The sequence below is a fragment of the Colobus angolensis genome, unplaced genomic scaffold (genome assembly GCF_000951035.1).
Source record: "Colobus angolensis palliatus isolate OR3802 unplaced genomic scaffold, Cang.pa_1.0 Scaffold23, whole genome shotgun sequence".
Lineage (NCBI taxonomy): Eukaryota > Metazoa > Chordata > Mammalia > Primates > Cercopithecidae > Colobus > Colobus angolensis.
Window position 1 is genome coordinate 13280563 of NW_012115488.1, and position 26029 is coordinate 13306591.

At 34.4% G+C, this 26029-nt stretch overlaps 1 protein-coding gene across 1 annotated transcript in view; it reads right to left on the bottom strand.

The window, feature by feature from the left end:
• Window positions 1-26029, bottom strand: part of KIAA0825 (KIAA0825 ortholog) — a 504765-nt gene that overhangs the window by 396523 nt on the left and 82213 nt on the right. Inside the window, exons 5-6 of the mRNA XM_011944276.1 lie at window positions 18038-18206; window positions 14369-15038 (exon numbers count right to left, since the gene is read on the bottom strand). Coding sequence (XP_011799666.1) covers window positions 14369-15038; window positions 18038-18206 — 839 coding nt within the window. The remainder of the gene's footprint in view (window positions 1-14368; window positions 15039-18037; window positions 18207-26029) is intronic.

Consider the following 26029-nt stretch of genomic DNA (forward strand, 5'->3'; position numbering starts at 1 on the left):
ATGAGATAGATTCCTGCTGCTTTATCAATGAGAAACATGGCACAAGTATACATATGTAACAAACCTGCACGTTATGCACATGTACCCTAGAACTTAAAGTATAATAAAAAAAAAATTAAAAAAAAAAAGAATGCTGACTTTTCCCTTCATGTATACTTGATTTTTTAATTTTTATAATAAAAATGTATCACTTTGATAATTTCTTTAATGTAATAAAAAGATTCCTAACAAAATGCAGTTTTAGGAATGAATCACTTGTCACTTTATTTTAAACCATTAATATCTAATATTATGAAGTCTGCAAGTGTACCCTATAATAAACTTCAGATTCATAAAATTTATAAAATATATAATTAGCAGGGCATGGTGGCTCACGCTTACAATCCCAGCATTTTGGGAGGCCAAGGCAGGTGGATCACTTGAGGTCAGGAGTTTGAGAGCAGCCTGGCCAACATGGTGAAACCCTGTCTCTATTAAAAATACAAAAATTATCCGGGCGTGGTGGTGGGCACCTGTAATCCCAGTTACTCGAGAGGCTGAGGGAGAAGAATCGCTTGAACGCAGGAAGCAGAGGTTGCAGTGAGACTCCATCTTAAAAAAAAATATATATATATATATATATATAATTAGCATAACTTTACATGGTACACTAAAGACTATATAAAAAGTAAAAATACTTTAATATGTTTTCAGATTTTCAGTTTTTCTCTTTTTTCCTGTTTCCACAATGTATATCTAGGCCCTTTTCACATTATCTCCTAACTGATAAATAAATGAATTCCCTATAATGGTTCCTTGAACAATCTAAACAATCTCAATTTTAGCACTTCTTTCTCCTGCTAATACTGAGGAAACACATTCCAGGCTTTCATAAAGCTTTAATTTGCACAAATGTATATTATTTCTGAAGCAAACAAAAACAAACCAGGCTCCAGAAATGCTCCTGGTGTACATTTTGGAAGTGAATCCACTTCTCTGGTCCCATTCCCTCCCTCGTGAACATAGAACTTGGTTGTCTTCCTTGACTGAGAAGGACCTTGGTGAGACCCCACTGTCCTACAAATCAGGACACATGTCCTCACCTGAATAGAACGTTGTTGACAGGAATGTCTCACCTCTGCTCTAGCTCTTCCCATAGCACTAATACTACTTCTCCATCATCTGACAATATCATTCTTGCTTCCATACTCATGCTCATGACTTAAACATTATTACTTCCCTTCTTGGTTGCCTTAGAGAAGACCAATACAAGAACCTCTCTGATCTTTCCCAAGGGTTCCGAAGGAAAGTCCTGCCACTTGGGAAGCAAATATGAATATCTTCCTAAGGAAGAAGAGCCTGCTCTGCATTCTCCAGTCTTGGCCATCTTCCAGGAAGCTCAGAGTGCTCAGAGCTAGACTTCATCTTTAGTTCAAAGTAGCAAGGCACTGAAATAGCATGCAGCAGAAGAAGCCTATGACTCCAGCCTGTGTATCAAGGACAATGATCATAGATATGGACCCAAAATGCAGAAGGACCTAAGAGAGAAAGGGGCTCAATTTGATCAGCTTAAAATTGCTCTACTTCCGGCCGGGCGCGGTGGCTCAAGCCTGTAATCCCAGCACTCTGGGAGGCCGAGACAGGTGGATCACGAGGTCAGGAGATCGAGACCATCCTGGCTAACACGGTGAAACCCCGTCTCTACTAAAAAATACAAAAAACTAGCCGGAGAAGGTGGCGGGCGCCTATAGTCCCAGCTACTCAGGAGGCTGAGGCAGGAGAATGGCATGAACCCGGGAGGCAGAGCTTGCAGTGAGCTGAGATCCGGCCACTGCACTCCAGCCTGGACGACAGAGCAAGACTCCGTTTCAAAAAAAAAAAAAAATTGCTCTACTTCCAACAAAGCACATAAAGAGGTTATTATCAGAGCCTTAAGATATCTTAAGGCGTTTATTGACAGGATCACATTTCTCCTTGTTTTTTCATTGTAGGTAACAAGAAAGAAGCAAATTTGAGCAATAAATGGGAATTTTTATATGAATAAAGGCTGTCTTAGCCATATACTAAATTACCTCAAATAGGTAGAGGGACAACAGACAATTAGCTGGAGTGAACGCTGTGAAGCACCTCTCTTTAATCATTAGCTGAATGTGCTCTCACTCACACCAAGCAAGAGGATCAAAGCAGCCATGATAGTTGCTTAGTGGGCCCAGATGCCCAGTTTTATCAAAGTAAAACTTAAATGCTTGGAATTCCCTTGGAGGCTAGAAGACTCCAAAAGGCTTATGATAAATTAGGGAAATAGCCTGTGCTCCTTTATTTGTGTCCCAAGTGGCATGAGTGATTCCAAAATGGTATTAAATATTCTTATTTTTGTGAGTGATTCAACATGAAGGCTAGATTTTATCTTAGCATGTGTAAATTCTAGCTATTGAAAAAAAGTACATATCTGTTCTTTCCCAGAGAAATTACAAATCTTTATTAACATAGGCTGCCTGATTAGAATTCTCCTATATTTATTATAAATCTAAGTTAACATTTAGAATTATGCCCGTTTTTTTTTTTTTTTTCTCCGGAGATGGAGTCTTGTTCTGTCACCCAGGCTAGAGTGCAGTGGCGTAATCTCAGCTCACTGCAACCTCTGCTTCACAGGTTCAAGCAATTCTCCTGCCTCAGACTCCCAAGTAGCTGGGATTACAGGTGCATGCCACCATGCCTGGCTAATTTTTGTATTTTTAGTAAAGATGGGGTTTCACCATGTTGGCCAGGATGGTCTCGAACTCCTGACCTTGTGATCCGCCCTCCTTGGCCTCCCAAAGTACTAGGATTACAGACGTGAGCCACCATGCCCAGTTCACCCATGTGATATTTTAAAAAGTTAATCTCAGGCCAGGCACGGTGGCTCACACCTGTAATCCCAGCACTTTGGGAGGCTGAGGTGGGTGGATCACTTGAGGTCAGGAGTTCACACCAGCCTGGCCAACACAGTGAAACCCTATCTCTACTACAAATACAAGAAAATTAGCCAGGCTTGGTGCTATGTGCCTGTAGTCCTAGCTACTGGGGAGGCTAAGGCTTGGGAATTGTTTGAACCCAGAAGGCAGAGGTTGTAGTGAGCCGAGATGACACCACTGCACTCCAGCCTGGGTGGCAAAGCGAGACTCTATCTTTAAAAAAAAAAAAAAAAAAAAGTTAATCTCATAAGTCTTCATCCCTTTATTTCATGGGGATATCAACCTAAAATATCTGAAAGGCCAATTTTCAAGATTAAATCAGTTATGGCATAACTAAGAGCATAAAATATGTCAGCCCCCCTACATCACCAATAAAGATTAGCTGACTCAAATGGTGAAAACATAGATAACTAAGCAACACTCATTTGATGACTATGAAAGCTAATTACATTTAGATTCTTTTACAATTAGTATGAAGACGGCTACATCTGTCTTTTTTTCAAAGATTTGTCTTAAATAAAAAACAAGGAAATAAAACTAACTGAATAGAGATTTCAAGTTATTAAAGAAAAAGATCAAATTAATGGTAAAGATACTACATGTAAATAATAATTGCATAAGATAAATCCTAAAATAATTTACCAGAAAATTCTAATTTTATTACAATATTTCAAAACAGACACTTTGCTATAATGTTGAGTCATTCTACCTCATGACATTTAATACTACTTTTTGGAGGTTCTGTCCTCTTAGCACAGCTGGCAGCATGTCAGTCTCATAAACTGAAAGTCCTGAGTTAATATTACTTCCTTGGGTTTGAAAAATACATTTAGCTATTAGCAATCAATCTATTGACTCTTGTCCCCAGGTAGCATTTGATACCAGTGGGAAAATACTCCTTATATTCTAACTACTATTGCACACTTCATACTTGCTAATTAGTACTTAATTTTCCCTTTGCTTAGGGAATAATGATTATTGCCTTCACCTAATACAACAAAGGGCCAAAGGGCTACCTTTAACAATCAATTTTTAAAAATTAGCCAATGATCAATAGGTACTACCCATCCACCATGAAAGCCTTACCTAGTCTATCAGGATATACTGTGTTAACCACTACAATTTTTCAAGACCTGTTGGAGATAGTTAACTTTAATGATAACATAAATGCAGGCTAGCTACTTTGATTATTTTAAGAACTAAGAAACTGAACACTTTGACCTGTGGTGAGAAAATTTCCATCATTGAAAAGTTTAAAACTTGCATACTAAATGATTAGGATGTGATTTAGAATATTTAACATGAGATGACAAAAGTGAGATATTAATTCCTATTGAAGAGGCAAAGCACAAACTATGGAAGTGAATATGGAATTTTTTCACTTTTATATTATTTAAATTTGTAGAGAGATAGTTTAGTAATGTGTGATCATTTTTCCCTCAATAAAGGAAGTGATTACAAAAGGGTGAAAGTTGGCTTCTAAATTTTGTCCATGATTTTCAATGGCAGGTTCTGATTTGGAGACAACTCTATTAAATATACTTTTAAAATATATATATTTACAAATCAGGGCATATAATTGTTTTAAATGTTATTTCATTTTTACTGAATCATGTAAATGTCATAATGGAATGGATTAATAAAGTAGGTTCTCTATCTTTGGATAGAACATACTTATAAAAATGAAGTTGTGGTCTAGTTTCTAAGCCTGAAGACACACTGTACTTCATTGGAATAAACCAGTTTCAGTACAAATTTATGAAATATGGATTGTAATTCTTATGATGATGATGAAAGCACCAAAATCTAGACACTTGAGGTGATAACAATGAATTTACATGTGCATAGAACTCATAATTGTATGCACATTATGATATACTAATATCATCATACACAAAATACCAAAAAAATGAATATTATGAATAGTCAAGAAAATGAAGTCAAAGTATCTTCTAGTCTCAAAAGGAGTAATAAAGATATTATCCAAATTCTCAAATTCTTATTTGAATTAAATATATTTTATTAAAAACTGACAGAATGGCCGAGTGTGGTGGCTCACACCTGTAATCCCAGCACTTTGGAAGGCCAAGGCAAGCAGAAGACAGGGTCAGGAGACCGAGACCATCTTGGTCAACATGGTGAAACCCCATCTCTACTAAAATACAAGAACTTAGCCAGGCTTAGTGGTGCGCACCTGTAGTCCCAGCTACTCGGGAGGCTGAGGCCAGGGGAATGAATCCCTTGAAGCCGGGAGGTGGAGGTTGCAGGAAGTTGAGACTGCACAACTGCATTCCAGCCTGGCGACAGAGCGAGACTCCGTATCAAAGCAAACAAACAAACAAAAACAAAAAAACCTGACAGATTATCAAAAATGATTTGGCTAAGATAATTTAAAGAGGTGAATTAGCAAAATGATAGTTAAGAAAATTGAAAAATTCACACCAAACACTGACATATAAAATAAAGAAAGACAAAAGAATGCAAATCTTGACTCAGTGACCTAGTCAATTCTCAAATTTTATTTGTGGTTAATGGGAATCCAATGAAAAGCATACTTCTGAGAAATGGGAATTCAAAGAAATCATACTTCTGAGAAAAAAAAATGGAAAAGCCTAAGATTTAAGGCTTACTATACAAGGAAAAGCAGAAGAAAACAAAGTTCTGAACACAGAATTACGGTTAGGTTAAATCAGATATGAAGTAGTTTAATAAAATAAAAACAAGGCAACTTAGCAATTGTATATGTGGAAATTTTGAAGTAAATTTCCAAAGTAGAGCATGAAGAGATGCAGCATAAATCCCTCTAGCAATAACGTGCTCCTCTGATCTTAGTGATATTCAATTTTAAGTGACGCCGATAACTATTGTAATAATGCTGTATTTATGACAGCATTCATCTAGTCAGTCTGTCCTGAAGACAGTGAACTTAAAAGTAGTGTTCTTTTTTCTTTTTCATTTACTAGTGATATACTTAGTTTTATAGGCACTAGTCACAGATCAATCCTTTTTTATGTCTCACTGTGGTACGTAATTTTTTTTTTTTTTTTTTTTTACTAACTGTATGTTTAAAATAATTAGTACTGCTGGATATAATCACTAATTTCCTAAAACTGCAAAAGGCAACTTAATATTTCTGCATAGCAGCTGTAATACACAATATTGCACAGAACTAAATTATTACAAACGGTGCCAGCAGTTTTCTATACACAGTACTTAAGATAATTATAAAAAATCATCTTCATTACTGCTTGCTAGAATTTTTTTTAACAGTTTAATTTGGATAGGTTACAAAATACATTCAAATCACACAGATATAATTACTGTACACCCAAGAAGCTATAAAATGTTCCCAACCAAATCCCTTTGACCCTGTTAATGTCTGTTCCTTGTTAATCTAAGGCAAACATTGTTTGTAGTGTGCATTTGTTTTAGAATATGAAAAAAAAGGGGGGAGTAAGGAAATCCCTTAACAGTTGTTATTGATTCCAGCATTTACTGACTGAGAGTTAAGTGCTGTTTACAAAACAGAACAGATGCAGATGCTGACAAAAAGGTAAACAATTGTTGCATGGCTTCCTGCCAGATTCTGAACCGATATATTAAACTCCAAGTGAAGCACATTTCCCCTATGGATTGCACTTATTGCCACTTCATTTCCTATGTGCTCTGTCTCTCTATTGCCGAGCCTGGCACTAAGCTATTTCCAGTTCCTTGCTGACCCCTGAGGCCTGGTGCTACCACACACAGCCATTAGAGAAGGGAATTGCATGTGTCTGACACGGCCTGAAACCAATTATTTGATATTTTCTTCAGAATGATGCCCAACTCTGTTGGGAATGAGCAATCATGAAATAATTTACCTCCTGATTTAATTTTTTCCTGTACAAATTAGTTGTAGACTGAGCTGGCTATACACAGCTGCCTGTGACATAGCTCTGTCTTATCAAGATGATACTTGAAATGAAGCAGGGGGGTCTGACTTGAATAGGTCGGGGAATCCTGCTTTAAAGAGGCATTGACAAGTTTATCAGATATACTGATCACATGTACTCTCTGTTGATTGAAAATGACAGAACCTTAAAGAACTATCAGGGCAGCAGAGAAAACCACAAGGATGCAAACCTTATCAGGGTGTTTCATGTTTTTAAACAACTGTCTGATTTCTGGTTCCCTTTTTGTGTCCTAGCAACCTTGGCACATGAATAAAATTTAATAAAATATTAAAAGCAAACTCACATTGGTTCATGGCTGAGTGATCTTCACTAAATTTCCTATTTAGTAGCCCTGTTGTTAGTTATAGTTATAAATGTAAAGAAAGTATGTATTTTTCTGTAACTCAAATCCCTACAAACAGGTTTCATAAAAATAGAAAGGACTTAGACTTTGTATTTTCTTGTCTCTGAGTCACAGAAACAAGGCAAAGCCTGAGAGGATCACTTGCTCATTAACATAGAAAGCTTCCAAAATTTGCATATGTTTAATCAAATAAAGATATTAAGACTAACTGCTTAAACTCAATAAAGACAACACAAGTCTCTTTAGAGAAACTACTGGAGGTAAAGCTTCAATCAAATCTGTGCAGTAATAGCTTGTCCGTAAGTTCGAGCAAAGATTTGTCTCATTTTTACATACTGATTCCACATTCGAGTTTAGCTATTAAATCTTAAAGAGGCTGTGATTGCTGCATTTTCCTATTTCTCTCCAGGGTCCAGCCTCCACTAACTGGAACCATATACCATAACTGGGAACTTTATGGCTTTTGTGATCATGACTAAGAAAAACTATAAGAAAAATGCCCATTAAAAGTACACCCTCTTCAGACAGCTGAAGGATTACTGTTTTATTGCACTACAAAAAGAATGTTAACAAGGATGATTATAATTGATTTCAGTATGGTTTGGGAAAAAAGGTGTATGAGGGCACTATAAAACAATTTAACAATATAGCTTTCTCTGACAATGATCATCATAAAATGTGGAGGCAATTTCTCTTCTTTTCAGAATAGATTATTGTCCACTCCAATAATTACACTATGTTGTGCTTTTTGCTAGTGAAAATGCTAACACTAAAATTTTAACTTAATTTCTACCTTGAAGGACAAACAGTATAAAGCCATTTATTCTAGATGAGCTCAGTAAGACCATGTTATAGAATTCTAAATATCAAAACTTCATATTACTTAGTCTTTTTTATTTCACTGGCATCGTAATTTCAAAGGCCATATTAGATTCTCATTTCTGACTTGCACTTACCTGCTAACTTGGGTACTTATTGTTCTGTTACAAAAGAGACTAAACTAGAAATAGGGTAAACTATACCTTTCTAAATAATAGACAAGGGTTTCCTGTCTTTATTCAGTGTTGAAAAGGAGTTGTGAAAGCAAACATTGATAGGTTTTGTTTTTGATTGAGACAACAACATACTTATTCTACATCATTTTAAGTAACTTTTCATTTCTTTACATGTGCAATTTTAGATCTCCATTTAGATAGCCCAACCATCATGTTCTTATGAGTGTTTTGGTAAGACTAGAAGCAAATTAAAAATATGTGTATAAACAGAGGAATAGAAATGCAATTTTAAAAATGGCAGAGGCAAAATAATTTCTGACTAGAAATCCATAATAACTTTTAAACATTTTAAAGCTAAGGATTATTTTCTCATTTTCAAGTGTGGCATGCAGAGGAATGATTGGTTTAACTCTCAAAGTTGCTAGCAGTTGCTCCTGTATAAATGTCTGTGCAGAGAAATCAGTCTATATTCAGAAAATGTAATTTCAGACCAAGAATTTTAACAGTCCTAAGTGTAAAAGACACAGATTTCCCCTGTTGTGGACTGAATGTTTGTGTCCCTCCAAAATTCTTATGTTAAAATCCTAAGCCCCAGGGTGGTGGCATTTGGAGGTAGGGCTTTGAGAGGGATAGGTGATGAGAGTAGAGCCCTCATGAATGAGATTAGTGTCCTTATAAAAGAGACCACAGAGAACTCCCTTGCCCCTTCTACCACATGAGGACACAGAGAGAAGACTGCCTTTATAAACCAAAAAGTAAGCCTTCACTAGACTTTAATTCTACTTAGCTTGTCCAAACCACAGATTCTGTATCTATAAAATAGGGACAATACCCAACTTTTCAGAGCTGGCTTCAGTATACTTTTTCATCTTTCATGGTATCAGCATTCAAATGGTCAGAGCTACTTGAGTAGAAGAGAGAATAGAGTGGATTTTGATTGGCCTGCTTTCCAATAGTGATCTTGTGTCTCCCTAGTCAAGAAGTCTATCGTCTCTGGTTTGAGGGACTTCGTTATCTTGAAGGATCTTTTCATTCTTTGAGGGATTCATTTCCCTCATCTCCAATCTTCCTTAACCAAAAGAACAAGGGACTATGAAAAAAAAAAAGGTGCCTTAGAGGTGATTCAGATCAACCTTTCATCCAGAGCAGATTTTAGGAATCTTTCAAATATTCAAAGGTGTTTATCATATTCTCTTAAGTCGTCCTTTTTCAACCTAACAATAACCTCAAGAAAAATTAAAGATAGGATATATGAGGGTCATGGAGTTTATCCTAGAATTTAAATCTCCTAATTCTATCTTTTCATATTAAAATACAGAGGATTTATTTAACTGAAATTTACTATATATAAATAATCTTTTCTTTTTTGAACATTGAGAAATGTAGCATTTACTTAAATCCATAGGAAATATAATTTTAAAAGTAAAATTAATTTGATCACGTAACTAGTCCAAATATAAATATAGTAAAATGTTACAATATAAGAATGGCACTGGTTCTCCTGAAACGTAGATGATATGTGTCCAGATAATTCCAAATTAGGTTATAATCAAAATGCTAATTGCGAATTTCTAGCTTTTTGAAAGCTGTTCTGACTTTAAAGCCTTATAAGCTAAATGAAAAAAATATTGTAGCATAAACCTTTATGAAATGATAATTTTCCTAACATTAGAGAAACTAGCCGGGTGTGGTGGCTCACGCCTATAATCCCAGCACTTTGGGAGGCCAAGGTGGGTGGATCACCTGAGGTCAGGCGTTTGAGACCAGCTTGGGCAGAATGGTGAAATCCCGTCTCTACTAAAAATACAAAAATTAGCTGGGCATGGTGGCAGGCGTCTGTAATCCCAGCTACCTGGGAGGCTGAGGCAAGAGAATTGCTTGAACCCAGGAGGCAGAGGTTGCAGTGGGCAGAGATTGTGCCATTGCACTCCAGCCTGGGCAACAGACGGAGACTTTGTCTCAAAAAAAAAATAAATAAATACAAATAAATTAGAGAAACTATATAAGAATACAGATGAACAAAATCGGCTATTGAGAAAGTCTTGCTTCTTAAATCACTCTGGAAACTTTGTAAGAGTATCTGTAAGAACAATATTGTTCTCTTCTATAAAAGATCATCAAATCAAAAAGATCCTGTAATATTTATGTTAACATTATTTCATCTTTTTTTCAAATAACAAAACATACAAGCGTTACACTTCTAAATGTATTGTAATATTAAAGCAGCATATGCTCTCTAAGAAACAAAACATTCAAAACTGAATATAAAGGAGAAAAAAAGTTACCATACAATACCAAGTTGTGGATTAAGTCTAATGATAAGCTTATATGTAAATAAAATTTTCTGTATGGTACCTTATTACAGAAAAATGGCTAGAGAGATTGTCACCATATTTTAAATATGTATACTCGAAAACCTGAATTAGTGGCAGACAATGCACTCTGGGGTGCCCAGGGAAATACAATCACCGGAAAGGCCAACTGGTAGAATAACATAGCATACCATGGCACAGATAGCACAGCACAGCATAGCCCAGCATAGCATAGCATAATGTAGCATAGAAGAGCATCATAAAAACTATCCCCAGTGAGTGTCTAAGTTAATAACACTAGCAAATCATAACTGGGTTCTGAATCATTATCAATAAAAAAGAAAAGCAAAACACTGAATCAGTGTAGAAGACAGAAATAATGTAACGATTAAAAAAGAAAATGTGGCCAGGCACAGTGGCTCTATACCTGTAACCCCAGCACTTTGAGAGGCTGAGGTGGGTGGATCACCTGAGGTCAGGAGTTGGAGACCAGCCTGACCAATGTGGCGAAACCCCATCTCTACTAAAAATACAAAATTAGCCAGGCATGGTGGTGCATGCTTGTAATCCCAGCTACTTGGGAGGCCTGACGCAGGAGAATAGCTTGAACCCAGGAGGCGGAGGTTGTAGCGAGCCGAGATCGTGCCATTGCACTCTAGCCTGGGCAACAAGAGCAAAACTGCAACTCAAAAAAACAAAAAAAGTAAAAGTGGTAAATTATTTTTAATGCTAACTATCATGCTGTTTTGCACAGCTTTTGACACAGAGTTTAGTGGCATATCAAGCTGATATACCAAATAATTGCAAACAGAGAAATCTCCTTTCTTTGGCTTATTATCTGTGTGGACTTGGAAAACATTTACCTCTCTGAATCTCAGTATTCTCATATATGAAGTATAAATAATATAAAAGGCTATTCAGAAGATTAAGTGAATCCAAATATGTAAAGGCTTGTAAAGTCTTATACATATAATAAGTAATCGAATTAGACAGACAGACAGATAGATAGATGGATAGACAGATAGGTAGATGACAGATGGGTAGATGGAAAATGTATAGGCCATTCCGGAAAGAACAACCAATCCTCAACCTAAGTACAAAATCAGAAGCAACTAAAGATTGAATAGGTCCAAACTGCCTTAGCTCATTAAGGTATAAGCATGGAAAGGTAAGACATTAGCTCATTAAGACTATAGCATACATACAAAGCCTGCTTAAAATAACTAAATAGAAATTATAATCATTTCAATCATATACATTTAGATTAGGATTATTTAAATTTAAATAAATTAAAATTTATTTAAATTATTTAAATAGTTTGGAGAAGAAGCAAACAATGACTACACTAAAGTTGAAGAAGTATACAGAGGATTTAGAGAAATGTTTTTAAATGAAATGTGCTATTTCTATCCTGTTTTTCAGTCAGTCGATTATAGCAATACAGGAAGGGCTCTGAGTCAGATAACGAGTTTGAATCCTGGCTTCACTCTATGACCTAGAGCAAATTACTTAACATCTCTATGTCTTAGTTTCCTCACTGTAAAGTGGAGATAATAAATAATGGTATCTACCTTGTTTGGTAGGTTAGAAGGTTTAAATGAGATAATGCACATCAATGTGTGAGTCAATACATGTTGCTGTTACTTAAGGATTGTCCTTTCTATAATTTCAGGTAAAATAGAAAGATTTCATGAGCATAAAGATACAGACATAAATTAAAGATAATATAATACAACCCATTCAAGCCATTGTTGCTCATCTCAAAGATGTATTTCCTTAATAAACAAAACATGAATCATTAGTCAAATATTAGTGAACAACAGCTGATCTGTTGAGTTAGTTTAGCAGGTCTCATACGGCAGCAGCAGTAGCGACTCATTTAGTTTTCTTCCCCTTACTGTGTCTAGCACAGAACACGGTAGCTGCCAAATGCCTTTCTTATGGTAGGTGGTCAATAAAGCTGCACTGAATTTATTTGTAGACAGCCCACTTGAACAGTGTTTGAAATTTCTTTTATAGGTGACAGATCATTTAATTCTACACTTGTAAGACAAGGCCCAATAGCATGGTGCTTGAGAACATGGGTCCCAGAAATAGAAAGATCTGCATATGAATTCTAAGTATCAATCCTGATTTCATGCAACATGATCAGGGCAAGTTAATCTTTCTAAGTTTCTTTCTGTGTTCATGAAATTGGGATAATAGGAATGGGTTGTCATTAGCACAGCGCTTGGCATATGGAAAGTGCTCACTTAACTATTGTTTTATACCAAAGTTCAGATAAAGGAGTTTGGGAAAGATTTTATGCACCTACCCTTATGGAAAATGCTTCAAATTCTGGTGTTAAAGAGGACACACATAGTTTTCTCTCATGAATGAGAAAACACTTCAATATCAGCCCTAAAGACTCCATAGCAACTTACACACATTTTCAACCATATGGATCTTTTCTTCTGTTATAAACTATATTTAGCACATATAAAACTTTCGTATTGAAAAGACTTTACAAGTAAGCTGGATTTTATTTCAGAGAATATAAAAATTTTAGAAAATAAGTGCACTAATGAGATGCATTTAAAAATTTATGTGTTAACAATTAAAATAAAAGTCTATTTGCTTTGAGCAAAATCATAATGTTCCTAAATTAACTGACTTTGTATTTTGCCATAACCGAATTTGGCAGATGCATCTCTCTTCTGCAATGTGATATAGCTTCTGGAGGAAAATTAAAATTTTAAGACAAAATATTAAACAATTTGAAATTTCATATATCACATTAATTTGGTCATCTGAAATTTTATTAATGAAGATATGCACAAGTATAGGGAGCTATAGGAATTTTAAAAAGATGATTGTAAATTCAAAGATCCATAATAATTCACTAAATAATAATTTTGAAATACTTAAGCCATATAGTTTATGAACTTATTCAGAAATATACCACAGATTTTATATAAAAGCATAACTAATGATAATTTTATAAATAATCCTATTTTTACCCTGATTTTTCTCCACTGGTAGGAAATTATAGCCACAACAAGAAAAGTTTATTATATCACAATAACTTCTTTCCTTGTTTTCCTTTACTTTATGAATAAAATAGAAATTTCCAAACTATCTTTTATTTGTATACATCCTTATAGAAAAAATAGTAGAGAAACTTTTAAAAATAGCTATAGTTAAAATGTTATACCTTCCTAATCAATTACAATACAGAATTTTATAATTATAGTATTTCATAGTTGTTCATTATTAGAATTGACTGACTAAAATATTACAACTTTTAAATTTCCAATTTTAGTTACTGCAAATTTCAACAAATTTTCAATAATTCTTTTTCCCTAATAATGCTTTGGCCTTGGAAGATACAATAGATTAAAAATCATACTTTTCTAAGTTACATATATAACTAAATGTACATATACATAACTGAGTATATATGCTTATTATATATGTGTATATTTAATAAGCAGATAAAGAAGCTTATATGTGTATAAGCGTATATACTCAGTTTTATATATATGTGTGTATACACACACAGTTTCACAAATACTGTTTGTCATATGCAATCAAGAGAAATTAAACTCTTATTTGAAATATTTTTGGCTTATATTTCCAATATCTTTAACAATTTAACAAGAAAGAAAATACTTCTATAACTATAATTATAGAAAAAAAGGCATAAGAGAAATGTATACTGCAAAATTTCATTACATTCATTTACTAATTTTCAAGTTTGCAGTGAGATTTAACCAAATAGAAAAAATCTTAGAAAATTAAACATATTAAAAGACTTAAGTCAAACCAAACAAAAATTTTAAATGTCACTAACCCAAAGCATGCACTGCTCCTCTATGCTTCCTGGAGCTCTTGCTTGTTTTAACCACACGAACAGCATTTTCTCTGAACTGCAGCTCACAAAAATTTTCAAGAAATTTTGCCATTTCTTCTGTAACAGTATCCAGGTAAGTTTCTTTAATGAATTTCACTGTTGAGGATGGAGCTAAAATTTCACATAGTGTGTTAAAATCCTCTTTTATTATTAAGTATAACTTAAGCATTGTACTTTGATATCTATGAACTATTACATCTAAATTTGAATCTCTGCTGTAAGAAGGAAAGCAGTTCTGCAGAAGATTAGCCAACAGTTTACTTTGTATGTTTTGGTATTTGATTATAACTTCTGATTCTGGATAAAGAAACAAGAGTTGGTGTAAGCACTGCTTTTTCAATAAAATTTTTTGCTGTGAATTGTTTATTTCATTATGGCTTTGTAATCTGCTCACTAAGAAGCATCGAAGATGCAGTCTTATATCATCCCATATAGACTTGACATCCATAGAGGAATTATCTTCAACAGAATGAAGAGATGTCCCAGAGAGGAAATGGAAAGATGTTCCACTTAGAGTCGACGGGAATGAAACGCTGCTGTGGCACGAGAGGTCCCAAAGTAAATCCAATATCATTTCTTCTTGATTTTGTTCATTCTTCAACAAATCTTGCTAATGAAATAACATTAGAAATGTGATTAAGTGTAATAGAAAAAATGATTTCTATAGTCATATACAATTTCATAATTTCAGTTTGAAATTAATACTCAAATTCCTCATTTTTTTTTTTTTTTTGCATTTGAAATTTAACCAATTCAGATGTTTTAGAATGTTAACTTTTATGGTCTACTAAACTTTGAATTGTTTATTTCAAATCTAGCTGATTAACTTTTCAATTAGATTTCTAGACATCGTTTTTAGCCCTCATTGTTATCCACCCGATATACCCTGATCTGTATAAAAACTGTGGCTTAAAAATTCTAAATACAAATCTACAGTAAAATATTGATTGAAATGTATTCCTAAGACAAAATACATTCAAGATCATGCCCCTAATTCCTGGTAGACAATTTTCATGCTTGAATGAGTATACTTATTATTATAAAACCCCAAATGAACATATAATACAATGCTTTCAAATCACTCTAGAATATAGATCTTTAAATATAGCATGTGCCTAGGGGTTACTAAGATATACCATTCTGAGAAGTAAATTTTAATACATTGAAAGATTTTAACTTTCATTTAAATTCCTTTTTGAGAACTGTGTTAAGAAAAATTTTACTTTGAAAATTAATCTGAGAATATTTCAATTCTCTCCAAAGAAATAACCCAAAATGAGAAAAAGATACTCTCAGAATTGTTCCCCAAAAGATGATATGAAATTATTGCTTTATATTTTCTGTGCTGGCAGAAAACAATGGTGGGTGTAATTATGAATAGAAAGAGACCAAAAAATTACTTTTTTCTTGGACTTTGAATTAGACACACACATTCTTCTTCCATGCTGACTTTCCTAATTAAGTCTATTTTAGCTAATACTGAAATTAGTTTATATTCTCTAGGTACAAACAAGCTGATTACAAGAGAAATGAAAGCAAGGTCCAAGCGGCATAAAATCAGGCTGGCTTTGCAATTTCTTATTGATGAAGATACCAAAGGCATTATGTGTGATTCACAATTATGAACAATTCCTAGGCAAATTCCAGGAATTTTCTCTCATTCATTGTAAGCTTTGCAATGTCTAATGTTCTATCTGTAATAAATAATTATACCCAATAATTATACCAATAAATGCTTTTTAAGTATTTATACAAACATTTCCTGGTTTATTCATAATGATAACTCTTTGGCATATGTATTTGAAAACCCAATTTATACATAAGGACACTAAAATCAGGCATGCTTCAGTGACTTTTCAAAAGTCACATACAGTAAGGCACAGAATTATAGAATGGATCCCTGGCTTCTTTCTCTTCATCCACATTCTTTCTGCTACACTCCAGAGAGCCACAAAGTACACATGACCTCTATGTAGCTTCTTTCTCTCTCTTCTGCTGTTGAGTTATTTTGATACTTCTGGAAAAGAAAGGTCCTTAGATAGGACACATCAGCATTACTGTAAATTCTATAAAGCAAATGAGTCATATTAGCGCCACTGCCTTGGTTTTTTAAAGTCGGTCAATAACTATAAATATTTGATTAAACAAAGAATAATAGATTACAGAGGTCTAAAACATATGTTTAGTATGATTGCTTAAATTTTGAAAATAACTTCAGTGTATCTGCCATAATGAGGACCTCTGTTTCTTATTTAAATTGCTAGAAAATTAACAAAAAATTTTCTATGAAAAAAACAGATGTATGAAAAATGCCGTCAGGACTGATATTTTTTGGCATGTAGAAACTTGATAATAAGGTCATTTAAATCTGGATCTGTTTTAATAATGTGGTTCCTTCCTTAAAATAACATGATCAATTACGTGAAAAAACCCTAGGACTGGGACAAGCCTATCAGTCTAATGAATTTGAGCAAAACTAAGGTGGCCTTTGCCCTGCAGTGAATAGAGAATGACTTATGTGTGACAGATTAAAAGATAATTAAAAGCTTTTGCTTTTAATTAAATGAGAAAGCATTATTACATCAGTATTAATGAAATTCAATACACATGGCTCTTAATAGAAAGTAAAGGAATAACTATATCCATATTTATTCTTCAAGGATCCACCTTCGGGAGATAATGGGTGAGAGCTTTCCTTAAAAGAATAAGGCTTCAGGGCACACAGTCTTCCTTTCTCTTCTTTTTATTACTTTGTAAACATTAAAGAGACACCTGAAATAATAACAACAGGCAAAAACTATTTTCATCTGATTCTGTCATTCTAAGCCATCTACAACCTCCAGATATTTTCCACATCTGCCTTAGTCAATGTTTGATGTTTAGACAAAAACAGTGCCTTTTTTCCCCCCAAAATTAAATTAAAACCACAGCTATAGAAATACTGCTTTCTAACAATTGTGCTGCTTCTCTGGGAATCTGTTTTTGCAGGCTAGCCAGCCTTGGAGAAACAAGTGTGATAAAATAACTGTTCTTGTTGAAGGCTATAAAAACTTCTCTAGCATAGAGGGTGGTCAGTATCAAGAATGACCAACATAATAATTCTCTGTCATTTGGTGGTCTTGCATAAATTGCTACCTTGATTGAAAGGAACTGGGTAAGACTGCAGGTTAGGAATGCAGGGAATAATAGTCAAGGCCGAATAGACACAATCGGTGGGGATTTTATTATGCTTAATAATGAGCATACAAAAAATGAATAGTTGAGAAAGGATAAAAAATATAATGAATATGAACTTTTCTGGTAGACAGCTGTGATACACATCAATACATTTTGTGGTATTGAGATGATATATATCATACCACAAATCACCCAGGAATCATAATATTTAATCTCCATTTACATAAAATTTTATTTTATTGATAAAAATCATAGTTAAAAATTAAAACAAATAGCTCAGCGGATTATATGGGGGATATAGGAACATAAAAACACAAACCCCTATGTATAGTAGGCTAATATGGTCACTCAAATATTTACATATAGAAATTGAATGAGTTGTATTCTCTGTTTACTCATCCCACTTCATGATAAAACAAAAATTCACTTTACCAGTGTTTTGAGAAATTTTATCAAGTCTCCATGGGAAATGAAAGATGACTCGGATGTACTGTAATTATAGTTAGTTAGCCATTCAAAGCAGTCAGTTGTTGTTTGCAGCTGCACACCTGGATATTGTTTGTTAACTTCAGACTGTATCTCTTTAACGCAATGTTCTATGCTATAAAAAAGAGAAGAAAAAGTTATTTTGGCAGGATATAGATAATGGCTTTATTTCATAATATTACAGGCCCTGAAATCTTCATATGTGGTACCTGGTTTTGTACAATTTACAAATTCATTCGTATGATATGACAATAATAACATCTATGTTATTATTGTCATTCATAGTTGAAAACTGAGAGTTCATATTTTCTGGCAGTAAAAAAAGTGATAGAGGAAATATAAAATAGCTACTCAGATGAACTAGAAATTCTTTTGTGTTGAAACAAAATTCAAGCATAGATGCAATTCGGTAATAGCCCTCTTGATAGGTAGTGGATGAAAGGGAGAGACAAAACATTGAACATTGTAAATAGTAGAAATATACATTATCTACTAAGAGGTGAAGGACTATATAAATTATGAAAAACTTCAATCAGTGAAATAGTAAGGAGTCATGAAGTAGTTATAAAAGCTTATAATTTTAAAAGTTATAAAACATACAAGCTATATACACAACGTTACTACAGCCAAATACCTTTTCTTGCCATCCAACTGCACGACAAAAAACAGAAACAAAAATTACTAAAAATTGCATTTAAAAAATGACTGGAAGTAAATGAATCAAGGGGTTAATAGCAATTATATTTGGGTGGGTATAATTAGATAAGTTTTAAATTTTACTTTTCCATATTTTCTAAATATTTATAAGGCATAAAATAAAATGCTTCATTCACCAAAAAAAGTCAATCAAGAACAGAAAAAAAATGTCCAGTTGAATCTTGCAATACGTATCTGTTTTAAAACTTCCATTCAATGTATCCTTCCTGTTGACAAAATAGCAGATATACTATGTTATTTTAATTTCCATATACCATTATGTGCATTGATGATTACAAATCTTTGTGCGGTAAACTGGTGGCCTTTAGCAGAGTGCCATCTGCGGAGCCACAGGGATATGACATATTACTACCACCTGATGGCAGCATATCTAAACTTCAAGAAAGCTTTCAAAGAGGCAAATTCCTTTGAAGTTGAAACACCTCACCAAAAATTGACAGCTATGCATTTGTCTCTTAATCATATTAAGAAAGATTTGTTACCAAGAGGTAAAGTTAGTGTTTTGAAAAGGTAACTGCTATTAATTAAAGGTTCCATATGATAGACCCTGGTAGGCTTTAGAAACCAAGCGCTTATTAAAATAGATGTCATATGAAAGACTCTTTGAAATTCATCCAGGTGTGGGTTGCCTATAAAACACACACTGTAAAAGTTTAAGTAAAACTTTTCAGGAGATTGCTGAGCATGAGTGAATTCAAACTAAATTACCTTGAAACAAATACATTCTGAGAATCAAAGAGCCTTTTCATGAAAACAAAGAACTTAAAAGAAAAACAATACCTCCTCTGGCCACAGGCCACTCAGTTTCCTGATGGGACAGCCATATTCAGGAATACCAGGTCTACGTCTGAGAAGAGATTGGCATGTATTTTCTTAACTTATGTAAGTACTTCTATGGACTGAGAAACACAATGCCCTAAGCATACACCTTGACTCTAGGGACTCTTTATCAAAGGTTTTTATTATAGCATCCTCATGTGTCTCATTCAATGAAACCTAATAGATTACAGCAATGTGAATTGGAAAGGCTCAGCAGCTAGTCTACCTAAATCTGTTTCAATGAGGACTCAGATTTTAGGCTAATTTCTAACATCTGAATCTGGGCAGAATCCAACAACTACAATTTATAAATAGGGTAAAGCCTTTAGAGGACTAGATATTTTAGTAATTTGTCCAAACACTGACAAAGGGATTGAGTGGTTGCATTTCAGGGGACCTCCCTCATTGATACAAACTAAGACAGATAAACTTAATTTTAAAATCATTTTGTCACAAATTATAAAACGTCAGAACTAATTATCTACACCTGAATTTTTTTTAGTTGGCTATCTTGTCTGCCACTCACCAATGCCTATACATCTTGTTCTAAAAACTTAATCATCTGAAGTCTAGATATTTCTTGTCCAATTGTTATACAAATATTTTCAAAATTTATGATAAATGTCAGTTTGGTATGTAGTCTGACAATTTATCTTCTTTAATCAAGGTCAAAATAAAATATAATTTAATTTTCGCCATTTAAAAGGTATCGTTTTCAGATGTTATCTTTCAAATGCTACACATCCTTCAGGATTATAAACATAGGTAGTAAAAGTGTACGGAAATGCACTGGAATGATCAGCCGCACCCTCTGGCAGAGTGGGGATGGAAGTGGGATGAAATTGGGGAGAGGTACATAGAGAGCTTTAACTATACTAGTAATGTTTTATTTCTTCAACTAGATGGTGGGCACAGGACTATTTGTCATACTACTCTACGCCTTTTCATATGTCTCAACATTTCTTAATAAATTTGAACCCCAATGTGCTTTAATTATAATGACTCTGAATTAGCTAAGTTAATGATGTGTGCAAGTGGATGCATTACTGAGAGGCTGTATATAAATCAATTTATAAAGCATTTTTAAAATGCAATATGGAGTATGCTTTTTAAAAAAGATATCTATGGTAATTTTCTCATTCAACATCCACTCCCAGATTCCCTGACTGTAAAAATTGCTTATTGAATGAAGGCATTAAATTTGACAAACATTAGCTGAATGTTAAATATGTGGTAGGCATTGTGATATATACTAGGGAACCCAATGTGAATAAGACGTCATCCCGTCCCTAAAGGAATTCTGTCTAGTGAAAGAGATAAACCTGTAAATAAACAACTACAAGACAGTAAGACTTGATAAGGAGTGTGTACAATGTGCTAAGGGAGTACACAGGAGGGAGCCACTAAAAGTGCCTGTGGGAGGTGTAAAAAGGTTTTTCCTTGTAGAAGAGGAGATTATATGCAAGGATGTTGCTTTAAAAACATTAGTAGAATCACTGTACTTAAAATTCCCTGACACCTCCCCACTCAGAAGTCAGTACTCGTCATCTAACCTCACTGTTGTCTCACTTTAAAACTATATTTATTTGAAGAATAAGAAATATGAATTTATTTTTATGGTCACTACTACATTCATGCATGTGTGGATGTATGTGTGTATGTATGTATGTACCATCTCACTTCCAAAAAGGCTGAGATGTCCTACTATTGGACAGACTGCATTAAATAATAATAGTAGTCCAAGAGCTGATTAATATTGAACTGGTACAGTTGGAGATAGGATGAGATACTGAAAAACAGAAGAGGATAATGATAAAATCTTGAAACTTCAGCTTATTATAAAGTTCTTACAAGATTTCAAAAGTATTATCCAGTCACAAAATAGTTAAAAGGAAAAAAGTATGTTCCATTGATAAATTATGAGAACTTTTTAAATAAAAAGATTGTAGAAAACATATATATGGCTTTCATGGAATGTTAGAATACAAAAATTTTTATTTCTTAAATCAGGATAGATGCCTCATGGCAAAGCTTACAGACTTATTTATTACAGTATGGAAAATCCAAAATTTAAAAAAAATTTTTTAAGCTTTTACATTGTGATGCTCTTGCTTATACTTCTTACCCACAAAATAAGTTCAACTTAAGGAAAAGACAAGTCTTTTCAATTGTTACATTGACATTTCAATCCTGTTACATTTCTGTTCACTTCTGTGCTTTTTGTGTTTAAAAAGACAAAGAAATCATTCTGAGGTAAACAGATTTTCTAGTTTTTAGATAAGCCCTATTTATCTAACTAGATTACTAACATTCCTTGGAATTATCAGGTAATTAATAGGGAAGAGGGCTGATGTATACAAACTAGTATGTAATTAAAATATAAGTCAGCCATGAAATGAAAACTTACTTTCCTGAGACAAAGACATTTCTGGATAATATTTTTTAAAAGGTCAAAAAATACTCCTAACACAACTACTTCAATGGCTAAAATGGTGAGAAATTAAAACTTATCCTGAATTGTTTTCTATTTCAGAGACATTTAATCATTTCAAAAAGACGTAATTACACTTTCAGGAAAAAATACCCTTGACAGCAAATCTTTCTCATACGTACCCTTTCCTTTCCATTCCTTTTGTAAAAGATTTAGCATAGGCCCTTATCATTGCTCATTGGGACTATATATTAATAGCCTCTCTCAGAATTCTCATCTATTGTTAACCCACCTTTTGTTCAGAGTTTACTATGAGCAACACAGTATGAAAGACACTTTAGAGTTAGTTAGGGTCCTCTCTTGATTTGTTGTTATATAGCATGAATCCCCCTACAAAAGTTGAGAATGGCTCTTGAATGGTGCAGATGCTTCAATTTGGACCATTCACACCTAGTGTAGGCCTGTATCAACCTAAGAAAATCTAAAGTGCTTTCAAAAGAGTCAACCATTTGTGAAATACTCCCAGAAATCTAGTCGGTGGCAGGATAGTACTCACAGGACCAAAGTGATCTTGTACTGATGAGAACGAGCTTCCCAACACAGTTAAATCACTTTTTCTGCCTCCTAAATCTACATCTGATTTGGATCACTTCTCATAAACTAGTGACAGGAGCAAGATGGAAGTGGCACAGGGCTATGTTAATAATATAAAGAGAAGTTTCTAGAAACATTCTGTAGGGCTAGAAGGACACAGTCTAATACCCATGAAAATCAAGAATAAGTAAATGTGCTCCTTTTTTTTTTTTTTTTTAACCTATGGCAGCTTGCCCAGGAATTTCAGCACAATTTAATGAAGTCAAAAGGTGGTTTATCCCAACAAAACCACACAAATTGAAATTAGGAAGAGAAAAGTGGAGGATCTGCATCAGCATTTGCTCTGTGCCAACTCCCTTGATTCTCTTTCGGAGAAAGAGATAGTGAAAAAACAGAGTGGGAGAACGTACGTAATAATGGGAATCCGAAGAGATAACAGATCAGGTCTACATCTTTATCTCCATTGTCCTGATTAAATCAATCATTAAGCCAGACAACAGATTTACTAGAAGCTACAAACTGAAGGTTTTAATAATACCTATGGTTTGTGTGAGGAGGTAGGCATACAGTAAATACTCTCATATATGTATGATTATATATATATGAAGTAGTATATATATATCATACATATGTAGTATACACATAGTGTGTATATATATATACACACATATATACACACTAAGTAAAAAAAATCTACCCACAGAATATACATATAATTCCCGTTTGCATAAAAATATATTTTGGGGTGCATACATGTTTATGTAGAGAATATTTCTAGAAAACTACACAATTTTTTATTTACACAAAATTACACAAAAAAATTATCAAGATAGCTTTCCTCTAAAGAACAAGACTAGGAGGGTCAGAGGAATGGAGAAAGTTTTCCTCTTCACCGCTCTTCTCTACTATTTGAAATTTTATCCTGAGTATGTGTTACTTTTATAATGTAAAAATATTTAAGGAAAAATGCATTTGAAGATAGCTTCATCTATCATGTTCTATTCATCTAACTTTAAGATAAAACAAAAGCAATAAATACCTAACAGACATGTCTAACACACATTTATTGACTATCTTCTAGCCTACTACGTGCCAAGACTGTTTTAGGCAGTGAAAATACAGTGAAGAACAAGTAATATCTTCAAAGTGGAAATCAAAAATCTTTTTTTAAAAAATGGAATTACCGGCCAGGCATGGTGGCTCACGCCCATAATCCCAGCACTTTGGGAAGCCAAGGTGGGTAGATCACCTGAGGTCAGGAGTTCGAGACCAGCCTGACCAACATGGTGAAACCCCGTCTCTACTAAAAAAGTACAAAATTAGCTGGCACATGCCTATAATCCCAGCTACTTGAGAGGCGGGGGCAGAAGAATTGCTTTAACCCGGGAGGCGGAGGTTACAGTGAGATGAGATTGCATCATTGCACTCCAGCCTGGACAACAAGAGTGAAAGTTCATCACAAAAAAAAAAAAAAAGGAATTACTTTTAAATTCCAATTTAGTTCTTTATAAATGAGACAGAGTTTCATAATGTTGTCTAGGCTGGATTCGAACTCTTGGACTCAAGCAATCCTCTGGCCTCAGCCTCTCAAGTAGCTAGGACTATAGGCATGTGCCACCATGCCTGGCTTAAAGAAAAGTCCTTAAGTAGAAAATAAAGGCAACAGCTTCCAGCCCCTTCCCATCCCAGCTCCCATTCCAGGTCCCATGAAAGGATATTCCTAGTCATGGCATTCTAGAATTTCGATTATGATTAGCAATGGCTGTGGTGTTAGTGACCATTTTTAGACAAGGTGTTGACTCAGCTGAGGCCATGACAAGGGTCTTTTCCAGGGAAAGCTGACAGGCTTGGATTCAATCTCCAAGCATCATCCAACATGAAAGATGAGCTGGCCACAGCAGTCATATCTGTTACCAGGGCTCCAGTCCTCTTATAGTGTTCCCTCCCATGTTCCTGCTCTCAGAGCTGGGCCAGGTCTTCACCAGGCACCTCAGATTGTTACATTAAGGGTGGGGCTTACTTCCCACTGACCCATTAACTAATATTCTCTCTGGGAAATAGTGGTACAACTACTATTGGCTCAATCTCTTTATGAGGTCTGGATTTTCAGTATAATACTATTCAACTTTTGTTATTACAACAATTTATAAACAGGCAGACATGTGCTTCCCTTTCCTTATTTGCCATGGAAAGATAATACAATAATATCTTTTAGGAATATCCCCAAACAACAATTCTCTATTGTCTTATGCTTATTTGGCCAAGGGTAGGTGAAGCTAACACAATTAAAAATAAAAGCTATACTGTACTTAAAGAAAAACTCAAATACTTGAAATGTCCACAATACTTGAAAAAGTCTTGTAACAATCATTGAATGGAGCTACTGACTTCACATTTTACCCTATTCATTCTAGCCTCCTAAAGCAGAGGTCTGCAGGAAACACTGAGGACACACTATGTACGATGATTCAGAAAGGAGAAAGGATCACTATAGACAATCGAAATAATAGAATTAATAATGACAGAAAATGATGATGAAAAAATGGTTCAGTAGGCCATCACGAGAGAGAGTGGCTTGTCTTTTTCCCACTTAGCACCACCTCTCTACCTGCAAGCATCACTGGACTTCATGCTGAGAGCTTGAGTGGAAGAACTGGAAAAGTTTAAAAAGTGGGAAATACGAATGGGGCCAGAAAAAATTGAGGCTACAGACAGGATGCTGTCTGCCCAGGATGCATTCTTAATTCTGGAGAGAAGAAGAGTGCTGGAAAGGCCCAGTCAGAGTTGGAAAGTGGGTTAAAGTTTTATTCTGGGTTCAACAGTAGTTGGGGGAATTAGCCCTTTTCAGGTTTCTTCCTATGTGGCCTGGTCTTGTTCAGCAGGAGAGAAGAGGCCGGGATTCTGTGAGATGTAGCATATAATGAAGAAACCCAAAACCGAAGTGCAAACACAGGAAGTTACAAAAACGATTGCAAACATTAATTTGCATCTACTTATTATTAAATAAGTGCCACAATATTGCCAGAAACAATAATGCACAGTAAAACCTTTGAAATGACTAATTTTCATTTTGTATAATTTGCTCTGGCTATAAAATATATTAATATTTGTGTGTGTGTGTGTGTGTGTGTCTGTGTATCTACATAGTCATAAAAAACCATCATATGGAAAATTTGAAAGCAAATTTTTAATATGGAAGCTCAAAAAATTTAAGCATTATATAAAAAATAAGTGTAATCTATAGAATATGTACCCTTTCATTAATAGACATGGTTAAATGTCTCCCCTCTCCCTGCATTTTCTAGGTGAAGTCAAATAAATAGTATTATTGCTAATAGCAATTCTTATTTTTGAGACAGGGCTCACATTGTTGCCCA